The sequence below is a fragment of the Hippoglossus stenolepis genome, chromosome 9, assembly GCF_022539355.2.
Source record: "Hippoglossus stenolepis isolate QCI-W04-F060 chromosome 9, HSTE1.2, whole genome shotgun sequence".
NCBI lineage: Eukaryota > Metazoa > Chordata > Actinopteri > Pleuronectiformes > Pleuronectidae > Hippoglossus > Hippoglossus stenolepis.
Window position 1 is genome coordinate 4,148,621 of NC_061491.1, and position 26,191 is coordinate 4,174,811.

The 26,191-nt window shown below is 42.0% G+C and overlaps 1 protein-coding gene across 2 annotated transcripts in view; it reads left to right on the forward strand.

Moving 5' to 3' along the window:
* Positions 1 to 26,191, forward strand: part of unc5db (unc-5 netrin receptor Db) — a 188,910-nt gene that overhangs the window by 108,120 nt on the left and 54,599 nt on the right. For both annotated transcript variants that reach the window (XM_035167032.2, XM_035167033.2), the window contains exons 3-6: positions 1,483 to 1,626; positions 3,491 to 3,594; positions 14,927 to 15,107; positions 15,887 to 16,054. In XM_035167032.2, the coding sequence (XP_035022923.1) occupies positions 1,483 to 1,626; positions 3,491 to 3,594; positions 14,927 to 15,107; positions 15,887 to 16,054 (597 nt within the window). The remainder of the gene's footprint in view (positions 1 to 1,482; positions 1,627 to 3,490; positions 3,595 to 14,926; positions 15,108 to 15,886; positions 16,055 to 26,191) is intronic.

Here is a 26,191-nt window from a genome sequence, read left to right on the forward strand (position 1 = left end):
AATTATTAATGCTAATTCTGCTTCAGCTGATTTAGCTTTCCTCTTGTTAGCAGCACTAAGCGCTCAAAACATACAGTAGAGGCCCCTGGGGACTGTGTTTCTGTGTTTCCTTAGCGATGCTCTCAGAACTCAGCCTAGAGGCGGAGAATGCACTGATTTAGGAAGTGTGTCAGCCTTTCCTAAGAACTTACGCAGAACTAATCCTGTAAAACTCATTGATCACCGCACCGAGCCTGTAGATGTATTGAAGTATTGATTAAGGACTCTTTAAGGACCGTTACTTAGAATGTGGGGGCTTTCTAGTTAGCGTATTCCCTCCTATTGTGCTGCATGTACCCTAGAACAGAAAGCCAATGCCTGGTTGTAAATCTGACTAGACTCAGCTGACTGGTACTACCACAATTAAAAAGCCATTCTATCCCAAGACCCTTATACAGGATTTGAGCCCTGAATCACGTCTTAGGTCTGTGGTGGTCTGTCCATCACTTTGGTCCAAACAGTAATGTCTAGACAAGCATTAAATTGCTGAAGGTGACATCTCGTGCAGACATTCATGGTCATGAAGCTTGTTGACTTTTGTTCGTAGCGGTGTCACTAACATTTATATCGTCTAGATTACCATGACATTTATATCGTCTAGATTACCATGACATTTAGAACAGATAGCCTCGGTTCCAAGAGGTTGGATTCTAATATAGTAGTGCTTCAAGGAGGATCATCTTGCAAAAATACATTTTATTTAGAGACAAGTGATTCCCAGATGTTCATACCTACTGACTTTGGTGATGAGTTTTCCTCTAGCACCTTCATGAGGTTGACATTTGTGGCTTTCATGAAAATGTCTTGGCAGCTAATGAATAATTTCATAATTTTCCATGAAAATTGGTTCAGACATTCATCAGGATGAATAACTTGATGCTAGTGTAATTCAAATACAACTAAGTTTTGTTAACATCGCTACAGATCCCTGCTGTGGCATGTTGGACCAACAGAGGATATGACATCAATCAATCAATTGATCAAACTTTATTTATACTGCATCTTTCAAACAAATCAAGTGCATTACATGTGATTGACAATATATAGGATGTTAAACTTGAATTAAAAATCTGTTAAAAACATTCAAAGACATACCAAAGCAATCAATTAAAGAAAAGAATAACAATAAAAGAAAGTTACGTTAATAATATTTATAATTACCACTAAAATTGTAGGTTATAGGTGGATTATTCACAATTTAAAGGCTTCTTAGAACCAAGCCTTTTGCAAGGTTTTGCTTTATTTCTTCCATTACTCATTGATAGCTGCTAATGCATTGGCTCGCCTCAGTTTATCTTTCTGCTTACCAGTGGGAATTGTGGATGGGAGGCACACTCAGAAAAACAAAAAAAGAGAGAGAGAGAAATGTATTAACTAATTAAATTTGTAAACATATTTGTTTGTATAAATTTGCTAAGTGTCTTTTGTTTTCTGTTGTCCCAGGGCTGAAGGTGCGCGAGGTGATGATCAACGTGTCCCGTCAGCAGGTTGAAGATTTCCATGGCCCCGAGGACTACTGGTGTCTGTGTGTGGCCTGGAGCCACCTCGGCACCTCCAAGAGCCGCAAGGCTACTGTCCGCATCGCCTGTGAGTATGGAAAAACCTTCAGGATTAGGAATGTAGTATCTAATGTATACCATTAGCACCTAATATCACTATATAGCAAACAATGTCAATTGTAAGTCTTGTTTTGCTTCTATTTTAATGACTTCTTTTCTTCTATTGACATTAGCATTTCGACCAGGTAACCCCGGCCTGTCCCGTCTCATAATAACACTTTGCAACAGTGACCCCATTCAGACCTGTTATTATCATCTGCCCTGAGTGATCCTATCACAAGTGGTCAGCACTAAGTACAGGTCTGGGACGCATGTGGCCATATTCTTTTCACTTAATGAACACCAATGCACCCTGGGCCACATATGAATGACCGACTACTTAGCTGACGTCCTCTGACTCGAATGTATTTCTGTACTTCTTAGTGTCCATATCGATTTGTTGCCCCCGCCACAATAGTATCAGTGAGCGAAACATAATGATTGATACTTGATTCTCTTAAATCGGTCAAATCTTTCTTCATAGCTGAATGGTCTGTATTTATATAGCGCTTTTCTAGTCTTGAAGACCACTCAAACCACAGTATAGTTTTTTGCCATTCACCCATTCACACACATTTATACAGTGCAACTATGTGCAGAACATTTTCTATGAGACGGAATGGGGAAGACTGGGATGGACCGCCGACCCTCTAGTTAGAGAATGACCCGCTCTACCCCCTGAGCCAGAGCCGCTCCCAGCTGTGCATATTCATTCAATCAATTCCGGGTGTGAACAAACTTGTGATTGGATCTCTCAGGACGGATGTTAATGCCAGGTCTGAACAGGGCCAGTGAGTCACTCGCGTGTCCAGTGTGCCGTCACTTTAGCATGAGAGGATGAAGGAGGTGTCTTGTAGGCTAACCTCTTGTCTTGATGGTTGAAGCAGAAGTATTATGAGAATATATGACGGCTCACCAAAACTGTCCCAGTGTTGATATTGCAATTCTTCACAGATTGGAGCTTAAATACAACCGTGTCTTTCATTAAGTCTGGAGCATGCTGTGGTAGCACAGCGGGCTGATATAGTCCCATCAGAAGCAGCATCAGATTTATTAGTAGTGAAATAATCAATTCCTCCAGTCAAATTCTGTCCAATCAAGTTTGGGCACAGTGAGATATTCACAGCCGCTGTGATCCGGCAGCTAAAGGCCACAATTGCTGCAGTTTCTGCTTGATTTCGATATGGCCTTGAAGAGAAAGCAAAGAGAAAGCACTTTTGAACATCAACCCAGGAAGGATGTTTGTTCTTGTCCTTGAAAGAAAGGAAGAATGTCAGATGTCAGATCTTTATCTTGTGGGATTTGCATATCATTGCGATTGTACTTACTTGCACTTATCTACCTGCCAGCTGAACAGAGTTTTTGAGGCACAATTCTAGAGTTTTCCTCCCTGTATTTATATCCCTTATATGCAGGGCTTCTCTCACGATCATGGCTACATGAGACACATTCATAACCGCAGTTAGAATTTCAAAGGCACATATCCGCTTTCCCAAAAGGCTGACATTTTAAAGGGTTTTCAGTTAATAGTGGCGGCTCAGTAAGCTATCAAAATCAGGATGAAAAATGGGCAGGATAGAATCTGTCACTATCTTATGCACATGAGTGAGCAGGATGATCAGAGCAATCCTCGCTGACTTCCTCCATCCTGTGTAACCTCCAAACCACCTTGTCAACAGATTACCAGGCACAGGGGCATTGGATCCTCTCTTTCCTATACGGGCTGCAGCAGGTTTGAAGGTCATGGCGTGCGGAGCTGGGGCCACGCTGGCATGTTAGCTGCTGAAGAGGATTGCAGCCAGGCTGACCGTAACACTTGACACCTGACAGCTGCCTCTTATCTCCCCTAACAGACCTGAGGAAAAACTTTGAGCAGGACCCCCAGGGGAAGGAGGTGCCAATCAATGGGATGATCGTACTGCACTGTCGCCCTCCGGAGGGAGTGCCTGTGGCGGAGGTAAGGCCGACTGCTCCTCGCTCCTCCTCTCCTTATACTCCCGCCGAGCAGAAAAAATCTGCATCAGGGCGTCCATCTTTATTCTGCTGGAGTAACTCAGCCACTCAGTCAATTCTACCTCCGGCTCGACTTTCTCTGACCTTTAGGAGATGATACAGTTTTGTTACATGCCAGCTAAAAAGTCCACATAAGCATTTAGAAGTGAAGGTGTTGGCTCCAAAGTGCGGTAGCTGTCCGAGATGAAGGGATTCACATCATAAATTTTAATCAAATCATCCCCAAAACGCTGAATAATGTATCAATAAAAGATAGACATCACACACTCAGAGATTCTCTTTCCAATTTCAATTTATAGCTCCATTAGCCTTGCGAGTCTCGGGAGGACACATTGTGAGAAACATCTGGCTTAAAGTGGGTCAGGCCACTAAGCGAACGGTCCAGTTACAGTTTTGGAGGCTGATTTAAGGGAGTGGATATGGATTGGTCCATCAGCAGCTCCTACTGTGCGTGGGCAAAGACATAAAAGTCATGAGAGTAAATCGCATCATTGTGTCGTTGCAATATGGACATCACAGATATGTGTTGCATCAGTGTGTGTAAAATATCCATGATAGATACCTGATACCTCTTAGTGGTCTGGAATCACAGCTGCACATCCCACTAGAATCCCTGTGGTCCCCCCCCCCCAGAGTCTTTTGCTGGTGTGAATCACACAATATATGGAATTATGTTTACATTTGATTTTTCATCTCTCTGCCTCCAAGACTCATGCATGTCTCGACACAGCTGTTTCAGTTTGGTTTCGTCTTTGATGCTCTACCGGTCAAGTTGTGTCCTGATGCTGCATTCACCACTCAGCTGAATCCAACCTACACACTAGTTCAATACAGTAACAAATACAGTTCACCTTTTGTAGTATGGGACAAAATCTGGATATACTGTACATATCGAGACAAAATAAGACTGTCTACCAGAGAAATACAGGGTATCTACGGCAGAATTCAGACATTTCTATGTATTTATTTTATCCATTGATGTCCCTTATATCATTATTATTTATTTACTATATAAAATTACATGAGGATTTACTCTTTGTGGGCTTTTCCCAATCCTCTGCATACGTATGTACGTCCGTCCATCCCATTCATGTGAACGTGAAATCTCAAGACCGCGGAATTTTTTACATTTTGCAAAAACATGATTTTCTGCCAACTAATTAGATTTTGGTGGTCAAGGTCGAGGTCACTGTAACCTCCACACTATTTTTGCCTTTTGAACGTAATATCGGGAGGCCTTTAGGGAATCATTTTGAATTTGGCAAAACTAAATTCTCTTAGACTTAAGGATGAACTAATTTCATTTTGGTAACCCAAAGTCAAAAGTCAAGGTCACGTGGGCCTCACAAATTATGTTTATGTTTTTGTTGAATGTTATTTATTAAGACCAGCTTGAGGGAATTGACTCACTTGGTCTGTTGGTCGAAGGTCATAAGGTCAAGGTCATGTGACCTCACTTTGTTGTGAGCACGATATATCAGGAATGCCCAAAAGGAATTGTATTACATCTGGCACAACTTGGTTCATGGATGACCTGATTAGAATTTGGTGGCCAGAGGTTAAAGGTCACCATGACAACACTCAAAACACCTGCATTGCCTTGTAAATGTGATATCTCAGGAACATCTCTAGGGAATTCTTTCAAATGTGGCACTCATGTTCACTTGGTCTCACAGGACTCAAAGATTATCTGATTCCATTTCAGTGGTCAAATGTAAAGGTCATGGTGACCTTATATGAATCTGGAAAAATAATATGGAGAAGGAAACTGCAGAGGCATGAAACTGCAGTTTGGTATTTCTAGTTTCTGTGTACTAATGTATTTGGAACTTCACTGTAGGCTAGAGTCTCTGCTATGAGCGGGACAACCAGTAATTAACCTGTGACAGCTGTCCACAAAACTGATTGAGCGTATGTCCAGAAAACCAATATGGTGCTTACATATTTAGCATCACTATGCTTAGTGGTAACTGAAACGCTGTCGCCCCGGGAGACGGAGAACAGATGTCTCTCACAGTCAACCTGTAAGACTGACTTCAGGGGGAACAATAGCCTTCAAATGTCTCAGTGAAAATTCACTTTCTTCTACAGAAGGAGATGGTCTGGCTCCATATTTGGTCCAGTGATTATCAGCATGAACGATGGCTGTGTAATTGATGCGTGCAGGGAACAGATTTAGACGGAGGTCAACCTCCTGCCCTGCACTGTATAAATGATTCAGCATTGAAATGGAGGACTGATGTCATTCCAGCACCGCTGAATCCACAGTGGGATAAAAATAGTTGAATCTGAGCGGTACAGACCGAATCACAATCTCCCGTCTAGTCCTTTGTCAACACAAATGAGCCCAGCAGCGAGAGATGGGAGTGAATAATGCAGAGCGCACAGGGCAGATACCCTCAGCCCAGTCGATTTCAGCGCACCTTGTCCATGAAATATTGAGGTGGCGTCCACGAGTGCAGCGGTGTGAGGTTTCAGGAGAGTGCAGCAGCAGGGCGGATGCTTCTGAAGCAAACACAGCGCAGGCCCAACATAAGGTGAGTCTGCGGTTTGGGGTGCAGCGTAAACAGTGTGCTTCTGAAAGGTGCGTTCGGGAATCACCTTTGTCAGCAGGGATGTCAGGTTGTGAGCTAATGAGTCCCCAGCTCCTCACAGTGAAATCATTGTGTGGTACGTGGCAACGACAGTTTGACTCTGGAGCCGAGCCGGAGGTGAGAAGTGCCACAGCTGATTTTTTTCTGATGACGATATTTTTTCTTCTCAATGATTTGTTTCCTTATTCTTTAACACTTCCCAACAAACATTGACATGTCAACATGTTTTTCTAGTTTTTTATTTCAATTCCAGTTCTTTTATGTCAGACACAAACAAATTATCACATTGAGTTCACGATGGGTTTCGATAAAGATCAGAAGTCACAATTGATTACGCAATTTAAGAGAAACAAGTTTTTGTTTCCGTTTCCGTTTGTGTCCATTTTCATTTGTTATTATAATTAATATTATTATCTACTATATAACGATACATGAGGTTTAAGTCTGTTGCCTGCTCTGCATCCTCTGCATTCACAGTGTTAGACATTTCATTTCAGCAAGCAGACTAGCATTACAATTTCTTTAATCATCCTGTTCTTTGTTTTAATGACCACAACTACACCCACGACATAATTTCATGTGAAGATACACCAGCACTAGACCGATGCCAAACACCGTTGTGCGTCATCCACACCAACCACCCGCTGTCGACTCCCCTGCTGTTTATAAATGCAGCACTTAATTCATTCATTAATTCAAATAAAAGGTTGCTTCCGAAAAGCCCATCATTGCTTCCTGTCCTACCAAACACATTTACAGTCTGATTTAAAATAAATAGAAATGTAATTTAAAGGAGAGAAGATTGGACCTATGTCCTCACCATGAGAACTTTAAAATGTAACATCGGTAACTTCTAACAGAGTCAGTATATTTTAGTCTCTGTAAAAATACATTTGGTTTTCTTTAACATTTTAGTTGTAGACACACAGTACTTGTAGACTAACGCAAACCTCACATGACAGTGTAGAGTGTGTGCAGTAAATTCTCACTGGAAGCCACATGAGCGTGACTGACAGGTTTGTACTATGAGAATTGTGTGTTTTATTTTTTTAGATCACAAAGAAAGAGACAGGAAAAGCTTTTTAGCTCCTCTGAGAGGCCGTGTCTGCTGGAGGACTGTCATCCCCACACCTCTCTGCAGTATCTTCAGGTCACCGCTTCCCAAATCACTTCTGCACCAAATGTGCCACAATAGTTGCACAAACAAAAAAAAATGTAGCGAAAAATAGCTTGAGAGCCTGAAGTGATACAGAGTTGTACTGAAAACATAAAACTTTGAAGGAAAGCAAAATTAAAAGAGAAAGCTTTTTGGTCAAGATCCCAGTTGAGCACTGATGTCATCACTGATGTCATCACTCTGTAGTCCAGTCTTTCAGTGAAATTAAGCATTTCATATTAATATGTTGCCACAACAACATAAACGCGGCCCTGAGTAATGTATTTCTATAAACAATTGGATCAAATAACCTGTGTGTGAAAAATAAAGAGGTCACTTGTTGGCACAAACCTTCCTCTCTACGGAGCTTTTTAGCATTTCCGAGCTCATCCTCCTGGTTTTACAGCCCACAGACTCTGCTCTGAACAACTCAGCCACAACAGGCGCTCAGTAACATCCCACCAAGTGAATGCTAATGTGGCTCCGTGTCTACTGCATATGTAAATAGGCAATTGTTTGCCATCATGTTTGCCATATTAACTTTTTATTAGGTCAGTGCCCCCAAGATGCCAAAATATAAAAATAATCCGCCAGCTTCAAATACATTATCATGGATGAATGTACTTAATAGTGATTTATAAAAACACACAAACTGGTACATTTGCTGCTACATTAAAAACAAACCTCCCTGTTGATCAATGAAGCATTTTAGCATTGTTCTTTTTTTTTTCCAGTTTCAGAGCTTTTCCATGTTGAAACAAAGTCCCAGTGTGCACATCTGAAGCAGCGTGATGGAAACGAAATAACACCAGTGCTCATTATGAAACAAAGCAGAGAGTTTGTTGCTATGTTGTTAAACCATAATTGCAAAGTTTAAGTTAATTACAGTACTTTACCATAGTTTTGTAACTCCTGATACAAATTTCCCCTTGAACTTAAATTTGAAATGCATTTCCATTTTGAGAAAAATACCTCTCTCTTTCCCAAGAGTGAAAACATGATCCTCACCACACGAGGCAGCAGGTCATTGTGGGTGGAGAAGTAATCTGCAGTGTGGGTTGATACATACAACACACAACACAAAAAAGAAATGAGAATAAAACTTTGATGAAGCTTATTATATGTAAATAATTCTATTTACATATAATAAGCTTCATCAAAGTTTTATTTTCCAGTATTTATTTTGCTCCATGTCACAGTGTAAAAATGCAATGTGTAATCAGAAGCTTTAAAGAAGACTCATGACAGTAAATAGCTGAGTCTAACTCCCAATTCGTCGAGGCTACGCCGTTGCCTGTGCATAGACGTGTACCCTTCGCAGAGCCCTACGCCGTACCCTGACGCCCACCTCCCCAAAGATAGAACTAGATGTCGAGGCGACGCAGACCTCAGGAGCTGTGATTGGTCCGCTTGGTAGCATTGCCTTCCCGTCAGTAATTGCAGAGTGACGCACACACACCTATGCACAACTATGAATGCTCGGCCCCGTGCATAGGCTACGGAACAGAGAGAGAGAGAGAGAGAGAGAGAGAGAGAGCTTGCTGTTTCTGGGTCTGGTCAGTTTGAGTGGTTGACTAACACATATCTTTTTTAGCATCAAGATTCAATTACAATTTACCCATCAATGATTCAATGCATCTTGATGCATCTCAATGTATCACATCCTCATTTTGCTATATTACTGCACATGGCTACTTTTTTCATAAATTAGTACAATTTGTCAAATAAATCTGAACTAAATTTTTATTTAGAAAGTGCTTTCAAAATGTTCTAGTCTGTTACTACAACAGTGGTTGTGTTATTTTGATGCTCACCACATTGATATGACATTGATATGCATTCAGTTTAGGCGTGTGTGCTGTACCTAAGCCTTCAGAGGAAGTGCTCTGATGATAGCCTTTACTGTGGAGGGCTGGCCCGGCCTGAACGTAACAGAAAACCTGATTCAGTTATGAAGTTTAGTCCCGACTTGGCCTGTAAACCTCAACTTACAACCTCTGTGTGCAGTTTAATACCACCGCCCTTCGTAAGCACTTATAGACTGTGTGGAATCTGTAATTTAATTGAATAATTCACTGAAGCTTCATTGACTGTTGTTGGAAAGTAGCACAATTATCTAGATCACAATTATACAGACAATGAAACCATTTATATTTCTATAATAATTGAAAAAGCCATTACATGAATAGCTACTGTCTCCCAACATTTCAAAAACATTTGTTTTTTGTCAGGCTTTACTTCTCAGACATTTAAAGATGTTAAACAACAGAAAAATACATGGACACAGGTTTCTGAGTTTCATCTGTGAGTATTTATTGAAAATGTGCATATTCTTGACAGTGTTTTGCTATAAAAAATACCTTCACACATGGTACCCTAAGAGCAGGGGCTGTAATGTATCTGTGGTTAATAGAACGTAAGAGCGGCTTATTTGTAATTCCGTTTCGGTGATCCAAAACCAATCCTCCATTTTTACTTCACAGATATCATGGGGTGTGAATGCAGAGGAGATCTTTTGACTCAGGGAGAAAGGAGTCCATGAGAACCCTGTATAATGAGTTTCTTTTGAGAGGTTGCTCTGAGAGAAAGTGTGAAATGAACAGCCGAACTGGAAGCCAATTTCAACTTCCCTGAATGAAAGCCTTTAATCCGAGATGAATCCCCTTGATCTACAGTAGCTCAGGTAGACAGCCCAGGCTATGGCTCAAAGGGGAATCAACTAAATGCTTCTGCACAGTTATACAAGCTGTTCGCCGCTGAGCTTCCCAAAGACATCGCGATGCTGCTCCAAAACAAGTCAGCATTTAACTATATGTCCCACCCCCCGCCTTCCCTTCACTTGTTTCAACTTTCCGATGCCACCGCCGAGCGCCTTTGTTATTTTCTCATAGGTCAGGGAAAGTCTCCCAGAGAGCAGATGATGAGCTTCATTATTAAGCCAAGCAATTACATCCACCCCCAGCCCCGGCCGTAGCCGGGAGCTCCCTCTATTTATTTCGTTAAGATAAGACAGATCGGGGTGGAATAGCAATGCAGTGCCACATAGCTCGGAGGGGAGGAGAGGTGGCATTTGGGAAGCAACGGGGGAGGCGGACGGGCGACACAGGCCCACTTTGTGTTCTCATCGTATCTTTTCTGATTAACCTCTGGAGTGGGCGTGCACGGTTGAGGTGCAGATAGCTCCCCACAGCTGTACCTGCTGCTGTCAGGCTTGCTGTTCGTATGAACACACCGAGTCATGCTGAGTACAAAGAGTCGGTGGGTATCTCTGTGTGTGTGTGTGTGTGTGTGTGTGTGTGTGTGTGTGTGTGTGTGTGTGTGTGTGTGTGTGTGTGTGTGTGTGTGTGTGTGTGTGTGTGTGAGCATGTCATGTGCTGCCTGATTGGTTGTGGGGAGAATCCGTGAAGTGGATTAGCTCCGTGCTCTGAGGTGTCGCTTCTGATAAGCCGCTCAGCAGGTCCCTCTGGCGCCCCCGGGTCCTCGAGCTACACCTGACAGGGACCCTTAATCCACGTAATTGCGTTGATGAGATACTCAGCAATTAAAGAAGAAAAAAAAGTTCTGCTGCCCACGCCGGCGTCACAGCTGAGAGTCGCCCAAAGGGGGAGGGGGTCATGCCTCATTGTGACACCTAGGCATGACTCAGCAGACAGATTTCCCCTCCGTATTGCGCTAAAGCCCCCCCCGTTTGTACTGCGTCACCTTGACATCAAATGACCATTAGACCTCTGAGTGTTGCGATGAGGCGCACTCTCACAGGGAAAAAATGTGTCAGCTGGGAAGGTCTTTATCAGCTCTCTCCTCATAAGTCTTGATGATGGCTGCAGTGTCGCCAGTTACACCGCTTCCCTGTCCTCTAATTGCCCCTCAACCGCCACATTTCTCAGCATCTAATCATCAGCAAATGTCATCTGAATGAGCTGTGTGCGTGCTTGTGTGTGCTCGTGTGTGTGTGGATTCAAGTGGATGAGAGTACCTGGCCGCCGTGTAGGGCTGGAGGAGGTGACCTTCAGGGGCAGTCCAGGTAATGAAATCACAGGGAGGAAGCCCTGATGCGAGGCCCTGCCTGGAAACCCCTCCGTCAAGGCTGACACTGATGACCGCTTCCTAATTGAAACAAATGTGCCAATTAGGCAATTCATTTCTCACATCCTCTGCCACACACTTGCCCGGGCTAATTTGTATTTGTCCCTTCATCTTTTTTTCTCTCTCACCCCCTCCCACCTTGTGTGTCTCTCTCTCTCTCTCTCCCTGTATCTCTCTTTGTGTTTCTCTCTCCCGCTGTCTCTCTTCCCCACTGCTCGGTGAATCTTTTCATCATCACCAACGGGCTGTTAGCGGCAGACAGACAGTTAATGTGCAGCATGGACCCCAAACACTGCGAAGGGGCCGGCTCGTGTCACATGTTAATTGCCTCTTTCAAGCCACAAATTTCCCAGGATAAATATGAAATAAATACATAAAGACTTGGGGGACGGGGGTGGAGGGTTGCACTTGTGTCACCCATTCAGTGACGGACGACTTTAATCATGAGAAATTAGATCCTGTCCCTCAGTCCTCCGTCTGGTTTTTCTTATCTATCAGAGATGCTTAGGCATCCGATGAAACCCACATGAGAGGATATCTTTTAATTGTCGAAGAGAATCTGGGAGCCTTTGAAAATCGGCCTCCAAGTTTCCGTCCAGGCAAACAGAGGAAAATGCCGGCTTGCATTAATGTACTGGTTTACTGCATTCCTCCTGTCTGGAAAAGAAAAACATTCCCACTTCTGTTAAGAGTAGTTCAATTGACTCGGTTGGTGTGGAAAAAATAGTGAATGTGGGAAATGATTACTGTGTTATGATGTTCATTATCATTTTTATTTGTGTCAATATATACCTGCAATCCATCATCCCTTCGGTCGGCGTGTCATTTCTATTTACCCAGCGTTTGCATGCCCAAAGGCACTTCCTATTTGCATCCGGCCTGAGCGTTGTTTATTATAAAGAGTGCCTGTGTGCTTCCTATAAATCCATCAGCTCGGCCCATTCTGCCACACCATGAATGTAATTTGCAAACGCACTGATGCAGCTCTCTTACCAGAGTAGACGCACTAAAGCGTCACTAAGTTTGTAATTCATAATTAGTTTTCCTCTCTGTTGCTGGTAATTGGTTATAGTGCATCTTTTGACTGCTTAAAGGCTTCAGCGTCAGTGTTCGTGCTGCCTGGCTGTGGCGGACAAGGTACAGCTGACCGACGTGTATGTGGGCCACTGGGCGGGTGCAGGACACAACAGTTTAATGTGAAATGAATCCAAATATAACATCTGCATCTTCTGAGAACATGAGCTCACGTTCTAATGTGTCTGTACCTGTTTTTATAGGACACACCTTCAGTTGCATTATACTCCGGGATCTCTGTCCAAGAGAGAGGTCTGTATTGTAATTGTCTAAATGCAGATAGAGAAAGATTTGCACATTTTCATATTTCCCTCAAAGGAATTCATGCTATTGCTAATGTCGGAAGAGGTTTTGTGAAGACTGTGCAAACGCTGCATAACTTCAACCTCCAACGACCACGCACATCCTGAGGCACGATGTGATTATCGATTGCTGGTCCCAGAAAGTCACAAAACCTTCATTGATTGTTTGGGTTTCGGTCGTTAGATCAGGAGCTATAAGCAGGCGGTACTTCCTAGGGGGATGGTGGTGTGCTGCGGGGTAGTTGCCTGTTAATCACCTACTGCTGAACTGTACTCAAGCTGTTGCCTCTACCAGCTTCACTGTGTTCATTGCACTCAACCGCAGTCGTCACAAAGTCAATTAACACAAATTATGACAAAAAAAATATTTGTCAATGTACTGTTTTAAATAATGAAGCCATAACTAACTAAATCCCCTTAAAATGTTGAAGAAATGTTGAAGACTGAAAATATAAAAACTATAACCAAATATCAATATTTTCAGAAAAGGAGGAGAAATAACACATTTTCATATAATTACATAACTCAAATATTATTTTTGAATGAATGCACTGCCCATGTCTCTCCACAGATGTCTTCATGGAAGTATAATGGCATAGGTGGAGCTTGGTCAGAGAAAAGAACAGCTACAAGCCGTAATAACACCATCATTAGCGTCTCACTGCAATTGCTGCATTGCTTTTAAATGGGGATTTATCCTCCCTGGACAATAAGTAGCTCAGCCAGCTAAGTTGGCTAACTTAGTGCTAAAGACAAATGTGTTTATTTGAGAGTGCTAAACATACTATGCATACAGGAGCATGCACAACTTAATACACATTTGGTGATTTTGATAGGCTCCAAGCAGTTTCTATTGGTTATTAAAATACACAGCATATAATAAAGTCTGATGAAAAGCAGTTAGATGTGTTGTATACCAAAGAGGTTTGAGTATGTATTTACAAATGTATTTAAATAGTTATACACAACCCATTATATATACTTAGGCCTGCTTTATGAGTACAACATAGTCTAGCTGCCATTAAGTCCAACAGAACCAGAGAATAAATGCAACTCGGACTGAGAGTACAGGGGGGTTAGAGTGGCTGAGGCAGGGAAACAGAGATCATGCAGGTGATCCTAATGAGGTGGGGCACGCACAAATAACAAGGCTTTCCAAAAACAGACCAGAGATCAGGCTAAGTTAGACAAAGAATGAATACCTCAGGGTGTAATGGTGTGGTGGAGTGGCCGAGCCGGTCATTAGATACTGGAGACGGTGAGAGTTGATTTAAAGAATGCCGGGACAAGGCATCGTGTCCACAGTCCTAACAGTCTGTTTCCATAGTAATCAATACAGCGTTTTATGCAGAACACACAATGGCTAATTTTTTACTCTTGTTACACACTCATAAACAAAGCATGAAGTAGTCTTTTTTTTTTTCTATCCATCCATCCACCCATCCATCTGTACCACTTATCTTTGAGGGTCAGGGGGGGGGGAGCTGGAGCCAATCCAAGATAATATTAGGCGAGAGGCAGGATGCACCCTGGTCAGGTCACCAGTGTGTCACAGAGACAACATATAGAGACAAACAACCATTCACTCTCACATATACACCTACAGTCAAGTAAGAGTCTCCAGTTAACCTAAGTTCTTTGGACTGTGGGAGAAAGGAGGTCCCCGGAGAGAACCCACACAGACACAGGGGGAACCTGCAAACACAGAAAGATCTCATTCCAACCGGGAACCGTCTTCCTGTAACCACTGTGCTGCCTGGCACTGATTTCATACTTCAAATCTATTTCCCACCATTTTGACACAGTGCGTTTGTTTAGCTCTGAGCAACTGGCAAACTGCTGCTGACCTACAGCTGAGTTCATCCTGTGTAAACTCACATGGAGCCCAGAAGCTGCTCCTCTGTTAAAACCACTGCTCACACAAACCCTTCCTGTGGAGACTCGCTGTAAGATGGATGCTCTTACAGCCTAAAGTTGTGATCACTTTTTATTTGAAGGGATTAACACTTGACTTAAGTGCATTCCTCTCAAATACAAACACAATCTTCCTCTTTCTGTCCCCAGGTCGAATGGCTAAAAAACGAGGAGCTGGTGAGCTCCCTGACTGACGACAACATCGACACCCGAGCCGACCACAACCTCATCATCAACGAGGCGCGCCTGTCCGACTCGGGCAACTACACCTGTCTGGCCAGCAACATAGTGGCAAAGCGGCGCAGTGCCACGGCCACTGTGATAGTCTTCGGTACGCCGTCTTTCCCAGCTGCTGTTGTGCTGCGTTACATCACACTACAGTGTTGTGACTCAATGTTTACATGGCGCATCATGTTTCCCTACACCTCAACACAAGTGATTAAAAGACCCATCTCCGTGTTTCCAATGAAGAGAGATGTTCCCTCTTTCTTTTCAATGAATGTATTATTCAAAGACTCAATTTACTGCCTCTCATTTAAAATCAATGTGTACTTTATGAAAGGAAATAAGCCACTGTGTCTTAATCTCATTTAAAAGGAGTGTAGCTTATTAAGTATTTATTTGCCAGAGGCCTTCCAGCCACGGCGGTTAGCACCAGCTTTGATTGCGCGGCTTGAACATCCCGATTCCACTCACGTAACACAGAGGGATCATAGAATAAACTGCTTCAGTCAGAGCGCTAAGTGGTCGACTCCAACCTGTCGACCACTATGAGTCAGTGTCGCCTTCAGAAATGGCAATTCAGTGTAATGGCTGTTTTCTTCGCTTTCTCACAGTTCCATGCCTTTATCTTAATCCAAGAGCAAGGAACACTGAACAGGCAATTAGGAGAGAGGGAGCTGTATATCCACCACAATGACTGTGCTGAGCTCAATCTGCTCTGGCCGTTATGCATTGTTGCCTTGCAGCGCCTCGCAGCCTGCATAATCATTAATAGCTGCAGCTCTTGTTAAAGTATTTAAAGCAGACTTGTGGACAAATAACACGTTGTTGTGCACTCACTCTACCTCCGCTTCTTCCTCCTCTTTAACTTTGCGGAACTCTCTCCAGTGAACGGCGGCTGGTCCCTGTGGACGGAGTGGTCGGCGTGCAATGTGCCATGTGGGCGCGGCGTCCAGAAGCGCTCTCGAACCTGTACTAACCCAGCTCCCCTGAACGGCGGCGCTTTCTGCGAGGGCATGTCGGTACAGAAGATCACCTGCAACGCACTATGTCCAAGTCAGTCCCTCTTGAATCTCTGCATAGAATGAGTAGAACTTCATGTGTATAGAGTTGTTTCTTTTCTCTAGATGAGATGTAATAATACTTGGCTATGAATGATTGAGGCGATTTGTCAAAAAATGTTAACATGCTGCCAGAAATGATCACATTTAATAACGGTGTTAGTGGATGACAAGCTTTTAACTGTTTACTTTGCTAGCTTATATTTTTCTCTTCTCTTTCCTGATGAGCCACATCAATACAAGGTCTTTTTTAAGGCACCTTGCAGTGTCACAGTGTGTTGCCCATATTAATAAACTTGGTGTTTATCTGTTGAGGATATCCAGGGTGACTTAAATGAGCTTACATTTCTGCCTCGATAGCTTTACGCTCAACCAATAATGGGACAGACCCATAGCTACCTGACAACATCCCTGCAGCAGCGGGCTGATCGGGTTGTAGAGAGAGGAGTGCTCCCTGGAAGAAAAGACAAAGCATAAAAACGAAGAGGGGATTTATGATGTAAAATAAAGTGAGTGGAGGAAGCAGCGGCAGTGAGAGGGCATACGACTCGGCGCACTCTGCAGTTCAGGGGGGAGAGCGTGAGCTGAGGTGCTTCTTGAAGCAATGAGCGTGATGTGGCTAGTTCGCAGAGAGGCAAGAGGTTATCTAGCAGTGCAGTTCAGGCCCGTCAACATGAAGACTGATCTGCGGACCACAGTTGTATTTCTACAACCATTTCTTAAGACAGGGCTGTTACATAGTCCAGAATCGTCCTATTGGTCCTCAGCTTTGAGCGTAATACAAATGTGCTGGGGTTCCTAGTGTTGCCAATTTAGCTTCTTTTTTTTTCTCACTTGATTAAGCAGGTTTTTGAGATTTTATTTTGCGATGTTTTTCAAAAAAGCAACCAACACATATTTAGTTGACTGATTTTATATAGTGTCATGACTCAGGAGGTAAAGAGGTCTAGGGTGGGACTTAGAATGTAGAGCAAGTCATCCACTTAGGTTGGCGGTTTTATCCCATTCCACGTGTCCTTTGTCCTTGAGCAAGATACTGGGCCCCAAATTGCTCCTGATGGCTGTGCCTGCAGTGTGTGTGTGATGTGAGAGAAGGTCCGACACATTGATGCACTGTATGAATGTGTGTGTGTTAACGTGTGATTTATAATTCATAAAGACAACTTTCACCATTGCTGGTAACATCTGAATAATATGACTTCTCCCAGAGCCACTTCAGTTAGAAAATGTATAAAACAGGATCCGTGCCAAAAAATGACCATATGTAAATGACAGCAGACTATTAACAGGAAGTCTCCTGGTGACGACCTCACAGAGTCCAGAAAACTAAACAAAGAAAGAATTGAGCCACACCAGACATTTCCTGTGAAGCTGTTGGAGTCATTTAACAGTCAAGCCTGTGAGTCACCATCATGGTCCGCTTACATTGTTCTACAGCAATTAGACACAATTATACACAATCAATTATGAATTTGCTTTGCCAATTATATTGTGTGGACACATGATTGTTGGCTGAAATACGCGGAGAAGCTCAGCTTATTTTACACATCAACTTTTCTCTTTAACAGTTTGCAGGAATGTTCAATGTCAATGTTTCTTTATGTTGTGGTTTTTAGGCTGTAAGGAGACGACTTGCTTGCTTGGCTGGGTATATTGATGTTTAACTCGCCTAACTAGATTATTTCTGCCTGAAAACCCAAATATCAAATATGTGACGGAGCTGAACCAGCAGGACAAAATCAGATATGTTTAATTTCTGCAGCCTGATGGATGATAAATCGCTTCTGTCTGCACAGAAATAAAACCACTTTCCGCTTTGTGCATCTGCATATCAATTGTAGGAGAGAGGAGAAGATTAGACCATTCAAACCAATGAAAGGCTTCCGAAAGAATCAGTTTTGCTCATGAATATTTTCAAAAGAGACATTGTACGAGTTAAAGGTAAACTTTGGTTCGCTTGTAACCTTTCCTCTGTAGCGCTCTGCCAGACAGACACAGCCGACTCACTGTTTGGTCCTCAGAAATTCAATCCAGTGGCAAAATGAAGTTGTGAGATGACACAGGGTGAGCCAGCAGTTTTTCTTTTAAATTGTTATTTTAATTTTTGTCCTAAAAGTAAATTATCAGAGCCTTCAGAAAGCGTCCAGTACTCATCATCTTGCACACATTATTGTGTCAAGGATTACGTTTTTAATGAATAAAATTTCCACTTCTATTTCCCTTTTTTCCCACCAATAATCCAATCATAAGTCACACAATGAAAGCATGTTTTAGAAATTGGACTTGAATGTCTTATTTTCAAAAGTGATCAGAGTCTTTGCTGTAGCACATTGAAGCTGTGGTGTGGTTCATCCTGTTTGTTTAAATTATCCTTGGGATGTGTCTGGAACCTGATTGCAATCCACCTGTGGCAAAATGAATTGATGAGATCCTCACCTGTGTATATAGAATATCCCACAATTCCCCCTGCAGGACAGAAATGTCATTAAGTCTGAGGAACTGTGGACCTCAGTGATAAATCGGTGGTGAGGCACAGATCAGGTCAAGAGGGATAGAGCCGTTTGGATATGGCAGATGGAAGCCTGTGTAGAGTTTACCAAACAGCATTTAAAGGAGTGAAAAATAGATTCTCAGCTGCGAGGAGACAAACACTACGTCTGACAAACAGCAGGCTCTGCTCTCCACCTGTCTGATACTTCCTCTACTGTGACACATGTCCTTAAGTGGCCCGGCCACAGAGCCAGAACCCCTGAGGGGAGACCTGAAGAAGATAGTTCACAGACTATTCCCATCCAATATGATAGAGCTTGAGAGGATCTGCCAGGAATAAGGGTTTAATCCAGCTGTGCAAAGCTTCTAGAGACTTTAACAAGAAGCAGTGGCGGCTCTGGGATTTTTTGTAATTGGGGGCCATAAGGGGGCCACAGTTTACACAGAGGGGCCAATTATCTGTCCAACATCCATGCACAATTCCTGATTCAGTAAGGAGCACATTTAAGTCATTCATTATTTATTTATTAATTAGTTAGCTCTTTAGCTTTGAGCAAAGCCAGATGTAATTTAATGTATATTTAGAAAATAGTGCCTTGTTTGAGCAAATTGTTTACTCCAAAAAAGTCATGTTTATTCAATGTCAATGTCAATACATTTTATTTATATAGCACATTTAAAACAACTTGGTTGACCAAAGTGCTTTACAGGTGTAATGGGACAGTAAAACGTAACACAACATAGTGCAAGTAATACAAATAAAATACAATTATTAATTTAAAATAAATCAAATTAAAATAAAATAAAATATAAGATATACGATAAGATAAATTAAATCAGCTGCGATGAAATGCACTCAACTCGAGGAGAAAGCCTGGGAGAACAGGTGTGTTTTTGGTAGTGATTTAAAGTGTGTTAAAGACGGGGCAGATCTAATGTGAAGTGGTAGGTTGTTCCACAGGTTATTGTAAGTATCATTAGTAAGTGACTAGTTTTAAAGGGGGGGGGGTACTTCGGTAACCAATCAGATTTCAGCTGGCACCAGTGCCCCCTGACCCCGCCCCTATCAAGAAGATAGAGAAGAAAGACTTCAACAGAGTTCTGAAATATACTTCAAAATATGTTTGTAAATTAGAAATCTCAGTTCAAGATTTTTATAAATTTGCTATCAAACTTTGTCATCATAGGTTATTGAGTGTCGACTGATTAGAGGATTTTTTATTTTTATTTTATTTGATCCAGTTACAGTTGACTATACAACACAATATTGTTTGGAAAAATCCACTGAATAAGTCTCACTTCCATCATTCGATCATTTGTCTTCGTTAACCAACGTGAGCATATTTACTGCCTGTGAAATCCACTGTTCTGTGTTGAAAGAGCTAAAAATAAGTTGAAATGCAGTGTTTCCTCAGCCTGATCAGCCGATGGTGTGAGAAAACAAATGAAGTGTTGGCTTGAAAGGTGCCAGACTAGTAGGTGAAAAAAACAGGGGGAGAGATTCACAAAAGTCAGAGAAGAAAAAAATACAGTGAAAATCTCAATTCTTTCGAGGTAACAGGACAATTAGTGTCTGTCTTATACAATGCCCCATACACACTATCATTTTCTATCTATTATCTTCTTTTCTCAATGTCATCCAATGAACCTGCCATGTGCCAATTTGTTTTCCGAGGGGTCAGACTGCTATGGCGCAGATGTGGACAGAGAGCCAGGGTTAGTTTAATGGCAACATGGAGGGAACGCCAGGGTAGGGTGATGGAGAGATGTGAGAGAGGTAGATGTACAGAAGTCAGGAGGGATTTTGGAGCTAATGCTAAGAAGGTATTACTGTAAAAGGATTAACATTCACTTCATAGATATATTTATTTATATATATTTTTTTAATTATTATTATTATAAGTTATTATATTATTCTTAACTGCAACTAAATTATACTTTAACAAAATACATCTTTATCACAAGATTCCACATTCTTTATTGTTATTGTTCTGCTGCAGACAACAACACAATCAAATTGGGATGGCTCTCACACAGTACACATGGTTAGGTTTTTATTCCTGTGTCATTTAAAACATGTGGTCCCGCCCACACATGTACAAAAGAAAAGAATAACAGCAGCAATAGCTTTTTACTCCATGAACATATACTTTCAGATAATATAGTAATTTTAGCAAATTCAACCGTTTCTTATGTGAATAGTTAAGTGAGTCTTTATCCAGACATCATGATGACAAGGCATCAAATTTCTACACTCTGCAGACAGTGATAGGCAGACTCGTATACATTATATACACTACACACTCCTGGCTAATGTCAATTATTTTGAAGGGATATGTTCAGGATTGTAATTATTTTCTATTCTAGTACCTGACTTTTTTGTGGAATATTTGGATAAGCCATGTGGGCCAGTACATTCAATTTTCATAGTACTGTTGAGGCAGTTTGTACGCAATAAATCATCTTAATCACATGATATGATGTCAATCAAACTGAGACTTTAATGTCAGTAACAAATGCAGATGTTAGAGACAAAACATTTACTGAATGATTGGTTTTGTGGATCATGTTCCAATCAGCTGCACATTCGATCAATCTAAGTGAAAGTTTGTGTTTGAAATCACTCACTCATTCACTCCCTCCTACTCACTGTGTAGGGTGCTTCATATAGTGAGCTATATAGTGAGCTCATCGGCAATATAAAAACACTTTTAGACACTAATTGGGTCAATTCCTGGCATGTCATTGTAATTGAATTAAAACAACGTTTGTTAGCACATATTACACAGAGCGTTTGTAAATGAAAAATATTTACTTATAACTTTCCCTTCTTTTCAATCAAGGCATTTCTGTTTTTATCATATGATACAGTAATCTTTTCACAATGTGCTGTGGAATACCATGAGTATTATCATTGTGGCCTTCATGTTGTCATTAGTGTTTACTGTGTTAGTGTTAGTATGTCAGTAGCACTGTGGAGCAGTGTTGTGATGATTACATCCCTGATGTCTTTCTGTCACACATGCCTGTGCAATAAGGCTCATGCGTGAACACAATGTGCAACATTGCAATGCATTTGCTGCCAACAGTTTTATTCTAGTGACCTCCTGTCGGTGGCAGTAATGTGCCAAAGAAATGCAGCAATGTTCCAAAAAAGTCAGTGAAGAAGAAGACACGCCAACCCTGGACTGCATTAGGAAAGTCCAAAGCTGTGTCCGAAATCACCCACTCACTATCCCCTACTTGGCTATATTCACATTTGTACGACAGTATGTTGGTCGGTTAGTGACCATCGGTTGTACATTACTTTTCACGATGCATTTTTTTCCTTTTCTCACAGCCATATGTAAAGCGTCCTTGGGTCCCGTGAAAGGCGCTATATAAATGCAAGATATTATTTTTATTATTAAACATTCAGACACCACTACAACAACTGTTTTATTTTTTATGTTTATGTGGGTGTCCTCAGGTGCAACTCCAAGGTTGTGCCACTTTAAATGTTGCTGCCACAAAGAATTGTGGGGCAGCATTTCTCCTTTCCTTTCATAAAGGATGGTCTGATGTTTCCTATAGTAAAGGAGATAAGTTAGGAAGCATTGAAGCTCCTTTCCTTACCATTTAGAGCAGTGTAGTCAAACTCAATCAAATTAAAAAGTGGTAGTACGTGAAGGGCCAAACAGGGTCAACATTTATTAAACATGATCGACAGGATATTGGATAAAGTGCAAGAAGAAAACATATTTACATTCTTGTTTTATGTACATGTGCCAGAGCCAGATGTTTGGCTTCTTTTCTTGGCTGCCAGTTCATTAATGTGTGTGGTTAGGTTCTGTGCTGTGGAAACCCTCAAGATGGAGTGAAGGTGCAGTGAGACGACTCCTGTGTGGGTTTTTGTTCATCCTCATCACAGAGAAGAGCGTGTGGGTGAACTTGACGGGGCAGGCACCGGGGTCTCTGGAACGCTGGAAAAATAATTCAATAACACCAAATACTCGGCAGGTGATGAGGGGCGCTCGCTCTGTGTGTGTCCAGCCGGGCATTGCGCACCGTGGCTCGGTCAGTGGAGCCCATGCCCTCCGCCTGGCTCTCACTCGGCGAGTGGAGAGGAGCGCTCACTCGCTCGCTCTGTGTGAGTCTAGCAGGGAATTGCGCACCGTGGCTGGTATAATATATATGGACAATTTTTTTCTCAAAGAAAAGTGTGAGTCCTATTTACCTAAAAAACACACATTTGGTCACTTACTCTCAAAATGTTGTTAACCCTCCACCAACGATCAATTCTTTAAAATACTGCACAAGCTACATCATTTTACATAAATAATTCAGCATTCTTTTATCGGTGCTGATCTTCATTGAAAGTTGTTTTCTTATGTTTCTCATGTTACATACCTAACTTTTAAAGGTTCAGTGTGTAGAATTTAGTGAGCTCTAGTGGTGAAGTTGCATGCTGCAGCTGAATAACCCTCACCTCACCCTCCCATTCCAAACATGACAGAAAACCTGACGTATCCTTCAGTTGTCATAATATAGTTTGTCCAGTTTTGACCACTGTAAAAAACATGGCGGCCTCTGTAGAGATGACCCGCTCCAAATGTAAATATAAAATGTTGAAATATAAAGGGCCCATTCTAGGGTAAAGAAAAGAACAATTCTAGGATTATTTTATATTCAATTTCTGCCAATAGATCCCTTTCAGCTAAATCTTACACACTGGCCCCTTTTAAACCCAACAATTGTCAAAAGCATAAACACAACATAGTGTTAAAATTGCATCTTTTAACAATGGAGGCACAGAAAATGACACCGTCAGCCACCTTCGTTTTCTGTGCAGCAAAAACTGATGAGACTCAGCTTTTACTTTTTCGAGGTGCAGTGACATCTGACTTATAAAAAGCACTTTCTGCCTGGATGTCGGAAGCAAACAAATTGAAGTCCAGACGCCAACTAATGTGTGGGTATCCAAGTTTTCAACCACCAACTTGCCAATTAAAGCTGTCAACCTTTAACGCACCTTCAATGGTCGGGCCGGGGTGGCAGGATATGTTCGCAGCGAGGGACCTCACAGGAAAAAAAATAATTACGTGCAAAAGAGGAGGAATAGGAATTTCCTACTTGAGGAGGGATATGCAGACCTGTTGCCACCGCCGTAGCCTGGAGGCCTCACAGAGGGACTGAAGATATATGCAGCCGATGGAGGAGCGGGTGTGTTAGTGGGAGGAAGGAGATGCAGACAAGGCTGAAGCGTAGGCTGCGGTGACCCAGCTGTCTGAGCCACTGACTGACAAGGCTGTCCAGCTCTGACAAGCCAGCCCAGAGCATTGCCTTAATGATGGTGTGAGTGTAAAGACAGCCCGGAGGATAGATGAGGTCAGAGGGCCCCCCCATCACAAAGCAGATTGGCACTTAACAAGAAATGGCAAAGAGGGAAGAGAACAGTCCCAGAAGTGAAACTCGTCTTCTTCAGACTGTAGTTCTGGGACAGAACAGGTGATTAAAACGTAGTCATTACACACTGTGTACGGTTCAGACCCACTGGGTATCTGTGACAAAGACATATACACCTAATCATCGCCTCAGGGGTCTCAGTCGGCTTCATTTCCTCCGTTTTTAGTAACTCTTGATCAAAAACTACAAGGCCCCAGAGTTTTAGGAGAGTACCTTATTAAACCTGAAACTTGGCATTTGTGGCCTCTTTTTAATTTATGCCTTTTGGTCTTTTAATGGGCCAGTAACAATACATACTGGAACCAGTAGAGCTGCAGTGCAACAGTTAGCATTTGCTTCATTTTATTAATAATATATAAATAAGTGGAGGTTTTATACAGATGACTTTGATGTCTTGCATTCTGACGAAATTTCAAAGGTAAAGATCCAGTGAAAGAGTGAACCTCTTTATTTCCACTGACTCAGGCTGTCTCTTTAGATCTTAAAGCTCATGGTTCTGTAGCTAAAAGAGATAAAACACTCAATTAGATTTCTTCAATGGGCTCTGCAGACAGACTGATGAGACCAGTAAGACCAGGCTGCCACTGTAGAGCTTTGAGGCCTGTATGTATATCCTTCAGTCATTTAATCTTAAGCAGTAACAATCGTTTCTTGATTGTCGAGCATATAAATCATTTCATTGCTCTCTGTTTCCCAGATCACAGTTAAGCTGCTTTCAGTCATGCAGTTTCTCCTGCCATTAAATACTCTGGATAATGTCTGAGCAAGTGGCCGCATTGATGACATTTCTAACATGCGAAGAGCACAAAACTGAAAAAGACAAATAGAATACATGTCTCCAGGATGAAAAGGCATTGCCATGCATGAATAAGATACCGACAAATATGTCAAGAGCTGACACCTATGTCGATGTGGTGTAAACAAAAACACGTGATCACCACAGCAGAATGTATATGTTACATCCTGCCTCTGCCTGCTGCACCACCCCTCAAACGCTCCAGAGATTTCTGAGTGGTTGCGAAGGCAACAGACAAGCACCGGAAGAAAGCCGGACCCCACACTGCATGGTTTGAAAGAAAACAAGGCACAAAAATCAGACAGTCTGCGTAGCTACCAAAATGTCGCCAAAACAATTTAATGAGGCAATTTTTTTAAAGCAGACACAAAGAAAGCAGGACCGAAAAAAAACAAACCATGAAGCTTGGATTGTGAAAAGTACCCAAAGTCTATGCAGAGTTTTGCAGTGGTTACAGGTTGTCAGACTGTATCTAAAGCAGTTGGCAGATGAGCTCATGCAATGGAATCAGAGCAACAAGTCATAGGGAAAATATGTGGCAATATGCATAATAACTGCGGTGAAACTCAGAAACACTCAGCATTTCCTCTGCAACATAAACATATCGTTTGCATTTTAAACAGCTGAGAAGAAACCACAAACAAATGTGAAGTGTGGGCACGGCCCACGGAACATTACAAAAGAAATTTCCCCTCTCCACCGCCCACAAGACTGTATATTATGGGCATCGCAAGTGCTGCCAAAAAATCTTCAGGCGCCATATGGTCTCCCAATATTTGTTAAGCTAAGCATGATGAGCTCTTCCTTGATCAGATGACAGAGCGTGGCGGAAGAAATTCAGCTATTAGCATGCACCAAGCTGTTTGGGTTTCACAGCCTTGTATCAAATCCCATTATATAAACAGGCCTGGGGGTTAATGAGAAAAAGAAAATGTCTCTCAAGCTGTACCACCACATCACAATGTGCATTGTGTGTGTCCTGAATATGTGTGTGTGACCATTAAGACAATATCTAAATGCCGAATGTGTGTAAAGTTAGCACCAAATTTCTCTTGATATAAACATCTGCATTTTGCAGATGTTTATATCAAGAGAGGGTTTAAAATTTTGACACATGCGTTTTTGAAATTCTTGTCATTGTTTTTAAATGAGCTTAACTTAGCTTAAAGACCAGAGTCATCTGCAAACAGTTGACATGGCTGTAAGAAAAATTAGAAAATGTAGCCACCTACAACTTTGAAGATGACTAATACCATTGGTTGAGCTTAGCTTACCTTAGCTTAGCTTAGCGTAGCTTATTTTAACCTAAAGACTAGAGTCGTCTGCAAACAGCTAACCTGGCTGGGAGCAACATTTAAAAATGTGGCCAAGCACAGACAGCTCTAAAGATGACTAATACCA